The 6,366-nt window shown below is 53.1% G+C and overlaps 1 protein-coding gene across 1 annotated transcript; it reads right to left on the bottom strand.

Annotated features, from left to right (window-relative positions):
- Positions 1–218: 218 nt before the first annotated feature.
- Positions 219–4,572, bottom strand: LOC103810289 (uncharacterized oxidoreductase C663.09c-like). The gene is made up of 6 exons (XM_009083186.1): positions 4,429–4,572; positions 3,884–3,935; positions 1,620–1,807; positions 1,091–1,249; positions 682–792; positions 219–332 (listed from the first exon to the last, which is right to left on the bottom strand). Exons 1-6 carry the CDS (start codon positions 4,570–4,572, stop codon positions 219–221), a joined length of 768 nt encoding a protein of 255 aa, XP_009081434.1.
- Between the last annotated feature and the right edge of the window lie 1,794 nt (positions 4,573–6,366).

Raw genomic sequence — 6,366 nt, 5'->3', positions numbered from 1 at the left:
TGTGGAAATGAAACAGAGGCATCAGGTCCCAGAGTTTACAGATGTGCAGAGTACAGGAGGACCACAAGGCTATGCATGGGGTGCGGAAGAGGAGAGAAGCTGCTTCCCAAGCCTTTCCCCTCTCCCTGACAGCCCAGACTGTGGCTGTGACCATGCAGAGAGGTGAGCCAGCAAGCAGGAAGCTGCAGCATGGGCAAGAAGTGCCACCCATCTGTCCATCACCAGGGCAGGCTGTTCCCTTCCCAGTCAAGAAAGGCTCCAGAGGTGTCCTGAGAGAGGCTGGCCAGCACAGTTAGGAAGCCCTGAACACTGTGCTCGACTGTCAGCGGTGCCTGCAGAAGAAGACAAGGCACAGTGTTAGTGCTTTGGGCTGTGGCCAGCACAGAGAGCAGCTCTTGGGCAGACAGGAGGGTGCACAGCCCAGAAGCAGCACCCATGGTGCTCATGGGGATAATTTTCCTTACTGCCATACGTCTGTTCTCCAGGTTGGGTTGGAGGGACAGGGCTGGCTATCCCATGTACTTGGCATGTTGCAACTTCCCGCCTGCTCCCTGCCTGCACTGCCCCAGGAGGTGGTCCTGGCAGCCCACAACATCACACAACATCCCCCAAGTGCTCCTTCCCTCTCCAAAACATCAGAATACAGCAGGAGTCCTGCTGACCCCTGACACAACCCAGTACCTTCTCTGTCCCCATGTCAGTCTTCACCCAGCCAGGATGGATGGCCGCACACAAGATCCCCTTGTCCTGGAGCTCCGCAGCTAGGCACCGTGTCACCATGTTCTGGGCAGCCTGGAAGAGGCACAGTCCTGCCAGCATGATGCAGGGTGCAGGTGGGCAGGAGGGAGAACATTTCACAGCCAGAAAATGGCTGGTGAAGGTGGAAAATAGAACTTGTCCCCTGGGGTAAAGCATCGGCAAGACCCACCTGAAAGGCTTAGTCCTGGGTGCACTCCTGTCTCTATGCTTCCACTTGGGAGAACCAGGCAGGGGGTAGGTGGTTGGGGCAGGGGTAGCCCCCATGGGCTCCCTCCCCTCCACAGGCATTGTCCATGGCAGAGCATTCCCAGCACCTCCCGCAGCACCTCACCTTGCTGGCACGGTACGGGTACATGGGGGCCTCTGTCACTCCGAGGCATAGCCCAATGGAGCCCAGTTTGGTGGAGATGTTGATGACTGCGGCCCTGCTGCAGCTCAGCCCCTGCTTCCCTGCACCCTTTGCCGCCTGCTGCAGGAGTGGCAGAAATTCCTGATGCAAAGACACAGATGCTCTGTTAAGAAGTAACAAGACCCAGCTGGAGGACAGCCCTGGAGGGCTCTGTCACAGACCACGGGCAAGCAGCTGGACAGACATCCCCAACAGAATGGCAGAGGATGGGGAGGATGCCCCAAAGAGGGGCCAGGCTCCAGCCTTTCCCCTCCCCAGGGAAGGAGCAAGCTGACAGGCAGGCTGGGGTAGGCAGGAGCTCCAGCTGGATAGGAGCAAAGCACAGGAGATGCTCGGGTTGGACTGAACTGCTGAACTCTTCTGGGTGGGCAGGGGAGTCCCATGGAGGAGGCCTTATTCCCGTGATGGAACATCTCCCCAACCGGGAGAAACCCTAAAGGTCCACACATACCTTGGTAACCTGGAGCGTCCCAACCACATTGGTGGCAAACACGTTGAGCATCTCCTGCATGTCCAGGGAGCACAGTGTGGCATGTGAGCTGACACCCGCATTGTTGATGAGCAGATTCAAGCCCTGGTCCTTCAGATGAGACCCCACAGCCTGCACAGCCCCTTGGATGCTGGGTAAGTTCACTATGTCTGCCAGGGCAAAAAGCAAAGTGGAGGAGAATCCTGGCAGGTCACACAGTGTCCACTGGAAATTGTGCTGTGGCTGGAATGACTCTCTCTAAACCAGCATTACCCAGATTTAGCAGGTCAGGGTGTTCAGCACATTGAAATGAGCAACAGTTTGTCCTCACCTCTTGATTTTGCAGCCTCAGCCAAACTAAACCTCAATTCAGCTCATTTTGGGTTGTATGGGGACTACTGGTAGAAAGAACTCAGCTGTATTTTCTTTCTGTATTTAAGGAATTTATGATCACATGAGGGATGCTCGATCCGAGCACACTGAGGCTCCCAGGTTGATTTCCACTATGAGCCAATGCAAACAGGCACATTTCAAGGACAGTCACTATCCTTGAGGAAACAACCAAACCATGCTCTTCAAGCTCTTCTGTACTGCACAGCAGCTATAGGGGCTGCTAACATGGGGGAAACACATTCATTTGATTGGATTACATGAAGATCTTGTCTGGTTTATACCATTCTGACTGGTCATTTAGAGTTACCTTTGTCTTTTTAAACAACCTGTACTTAAATTGATCTTCCACAGCACAAATTCCCATAGTTTTCCAGCCATTTGTATGCAAAAATCCTTCCTTTTTTCCTATTCTTTTTATTCTGTTGCTTCCTGTTATTACCCACAAGGATCTGGAGCTGACAGATGAGCTGAAGTGAGTACAAATAATAAAAGACTTGGGATATAACCTGCATCATTTGGTTGCAGGCTCTGTGTCTTATCTTCTCCATCTCTACTGGCAAAGTTGTGTGAACATCCCCCCTCAGGCAACCACAAACAACTGCAATTGGGCTAACAGGGATAAGCATCCCCAGTGCCTTTCTCTTCATTTAACCATTGGCATAGTTTTAAAATTTTGCCATGCTCTAATTGCAAGATTTTTTTTGTTTAAGGCAATAGAAATGGTGTTTTTAAGTTTGTGTTCAGCTTTTGGGCTTGCTTGCTGGGATCTGCATCCCCTACCAGGTGCTCACCCACTCAAGTGACTGTTGTTTGTTTAAAAAGGTTTATTTAAATGGGCTGGTTAGGCCACATTAATCTTTACATATTGCCTTTTAATACCTCAAGTGCACCACCAAGCTCTTAAGAACCACGAATATTCAAATGCAAGAGCATGTTGGAGTGTGCCCTTGCTCCCTGTACACATTTCTGTGCCCATTGACAGCAAATGCCAATCTGATGAGCCTGTTGGGATCAGGGGACCGCAGGGCTAGATTCCTCTTTGCAACACTTTGGCCCCTCAGCTATGGTTCTGTTGTCATGCTGAGACAAGACTGACCTAGCAAAGGTTTGCAAAGCTGAAGACTCCCTTCTTGGAGTATTTCTCACACTGATGAAACACAATCCTTTTTCCTGGCATTTTTAATTGGCCTGGTGTCTTTATGGTGGTAAGCAAGTATGTGAGTGGCCAGGGACTTGTTGTCACCTTGCCTTCTGCAGCACAGACCTTTGTAGAGGTGTCTTGAAAACATTTGAGGGGACTAAGATGGGATAATCTGCTGTGGGGTTGCAGTACATGAGGGGATGGAGCTTCGGGATTTGAGAGGATGTGCATGGCCAGCTGCAGGAGTGTCTCAGGGTGCTTCGGAATTACTTCTCTTTTGATAAGGATCGGACATAGTTCAAGGCTCTGTCATTCCACCACGTGTGAGGGATGTTTTGGTCACTTTGGTGAATGATTAACTGCTCTGTTTGGATTAGCTGAGTCATTGCTCCAAGGGGCCAGGTGTATGGGACCAGCATATTCCTAGTTCTAAGCCACCAAATGTGCCCATGAAACTTGCTCAGCTGAGGTGCCCGAACCCACCTCTGTGTCCTCTGAATCCAGTTTGACTGCTCCAGCCAGAGAACAGCTTCAACTGGAAGGAGAAGCTTGCCCAGATGTGCATGGATCCCTCCCCACAGATCCCTCCCCATGGATCCCTCCCCATCCAGCAGGTCTAGAGCTGCCTGGCAATGTTGTCCCCAGTCTCATCCCCAAAGCCAGTGGAGGGCTGGAAGCAACATTGGATGCAAGCAGGAAGATTGCTCCATACCTAGCTGGACCAGTTTGATGCTGGGGTGCTCAGCAGCTAATTCTTGCAGGGCCTGGAAATAAAGTGATGGAGCAAGGGAGGAGGTTAGAAGTCACTGGCAGCACAGCCAGGTGTCCCACCACTGCTCCCAGGTCACCGAGCCAGGGTGGCTTTGCTTTTTTGGGGGAAAGTGTGTGGGGCCATTCCCAGCATCTGGGGCAGGGAGGCATCCCCGAGGCCAGCAGGGATGCTGCTGGGCTCAGGCACTGCCCGCCATCCTGTGTGATCCCAGCATGGAGAAGGGATTGGCTGGCCATTGGCACATCCAGGAGCAGTGCTGAGGACACGTCTGCCCCTCCAGCATAATCCCACCCAGTTACGTCAGGCACTGTCATATCCAGGGATCTGGAGGGGATTATGAGACCTCCCCGGAGCACTCCTGTCCCCACTGCTGGGCTACCCAGCCAGGGACAGAGTCAGCAGTGAGCCTGCAGGGCTGTGGGGCCCACGGGTTCCCTCCACCTGCCTGGCTCAGGACCATCCCTGTGCCCTGTGCCCGTACTGACCTTCCCTCTGGGACCCTTGGGATCACGGCAGGTGGCAAAGATGTGCTCTGGGGGCTGGGGGCTGGCGGCAAGCTGCCGCACAAGCTCCAGCCCAATGCCCCGGTTGGACCCGGTCACCAGGACGCTCCGAGCCAGCGCAGCCATCTCTGCAGCCTCCACGGCGGGTGGTGACACATGGCAGGATTGCCGCCTGTTCAGCGTGAAGAGGAGCCAGGCACAGCCCAGGGTGTGGCTCTGAGCTCCCACAGGGATGGGGATGGTGCCAGCACCACCCCTGGCCCCTCGCCTGTCCCAAGCAGAGCCAGGGGCCCAGGAGGGATGAAGGGCTTCCCACCATTTCAGCACATGAGACTGCATGTGTCCTGTGTTACCCAGATTCCACCACTTCACTCTAAAGCCGCAGCTCCCAGAGTCTCTGTAACAGCAGGACTAAGGTCTGCCTCGGACACAAGCTTGGAAGAGCACCACCAGGACAGAAAACGGTTTCAAATCTGGCTGTGGACAGTGATCTCCCAGTTTGGGAGATGAGTTTGGGATGGTTGAACCCTGGGATGCTAATCCAAAGCCCAGCCTGGGAAGTGCAGGGAGGGCATTTTGAACAGTGCAGGTTCCATTCCTGCCAACACTTTCCCCCAGAGCACCCAGAAGCCAGCAGAGAAGGACTCCCCCACTGCTGGGGCTTCAAACTCATGGTCATCATCTTCCTTCTTGCTGGAGGACAATGCTGGATGCTTATCAGCCAATGCTCCTGCAGCCCAGGCCAGCCTGGGGATATGGATTTTTAGGATGCAGCAGTGCTAAAGAAGGGAAGAGATGCCATGTAAAAAGCCTCAGCTGAACAGAAGAATTGGGGCAACCTGCACGTAAGGTCGGGGAGGAAATAAGAAAAGGAAAGTAGCGGGGATGGGTCCATCCCATCTGGATGGCTAGTCTGACAGAGGGGACAGAACTGTCTATTCCTCAAGTATTTGAGTCATTCCAGGTTTGGCAATCACCAAAGAAACACTTGAGAAATGGTGAAGGGGCCCCAAGTTTGGAAGATGAACTTTCAGGTGACACATAGTGCAGAGAGGAGGAAGCAGTGATGTTTCCTTGCATCATGGTGGCTTGATTATGGCCCCCATGAGAGGTAAATGTGCTGAGTGTGGATTTGGATGGTTGTTGGAGTCGGACCTGCTATAGCAGATGTTCTTGAGGGTGTAATCACCTAAACTGCACAGACTTGCCCACTCCAGCTGCTATCTGCCAGCAGCATCCACAGCAGAGTTCCCATTAGGAACCAATAAGACTGGAGTTTCCTCTTTTCCTTCCAGGCTGCTTGGAAGGAGATAAGCAAAGAGGGCTGCTGGACCAGGAATGGTGGGAATGGCCATTGTGCAGTGCCAAGCAGCGGAAGGCAAGAATTGAGTGACCTTTGGAAAGGGCTAACTGATGGTAGCCAAAGACAGCAGCACAGGCATGCTCATGGCTCAGGAATCATAGCTCAGGGCCAGAAAGGATGCACTGAGGAATAGATGAGACCAAGCTACAAGATCCCAACTCTGTCATCCAGGGGTCATCCAGGCTGGAGAGGACCTGAGAGGACTGTACTTCAAGTTCTGTCAGGAGAAACATGGTGCCTCTGGAGAAGGTTGCCCAGGGCTTGAACCTGACCTCAGAACCCTCCAAGGACCCTGCAGACTCCCCAGGTCCCTGTTTAAATGCTTGACTGCCCTCACAGTGATATTTTTGTCAGTGTGGCACCTCCCTTGCATACATCCCTGCCTTTTGGCCTGGGTCTGCATGCCCCTTCCCCATTAGCTGCCAAACTGCATAATTAGAGCTTTTCACCATGCAGTGACCCCCTGGGCACCTCTTAGCCCTCACCTTCATGCCTCAGAGCCCTGCAAAGACCCTGTAGCCATTAAATCCCCCAGCAGAGCTTTGGTCACCACTCCA

This window comes from Acanthisitta chloris, unplaced genomic scaffold (assembly GCF_000695815.1).
Source record: "Acanthisitta chloris isolate BGI_N310 unplaced genomic scaffold, ASM69581v1 scaffold41279, whole genome shotgun sequence".
In the NCBI taxonomy this organism is placed as follows: Eukaryota; Metazoa; Chordata; class Aves; order Passeriformes; family Acanthisittidae; genus Acanthisitta; species Acanthisitta chloris.
The sequence above is the reverse complement of the archived record's forward strand: the minus strand, read 5'-3'. Positions and strand labels throughout refer to the sequence as shown.

What these genes read in the sequence shown, in the direction of transcription:
- LOC103810289 (XM_009083186.1), bottom strand. Translation starts at nt 4,572, where the DNA reads ATGGCTGCGCTGGCTCGGAGCGTCCTGGTGACCGGGTCCAACCGGGGC. An exon ending in CCAAGGGTCCCAGAGGGAAG is followed by an intron (nt 3,936 to 4,428) that starts GTCAGTACGGGC and finishes CTTTATTTCCAG; the next exon opens with GCCCTGCAAGAATTAGCTGC. An exon ending in CTGACATGGGGACAGAGAAG is followed by an intron (nt 333 to 681) that starts GTACTGGGTTGT and finishes CTTCTTCTGCAG; the next exon opens with GCACCGCTGACAGTCGAGCA.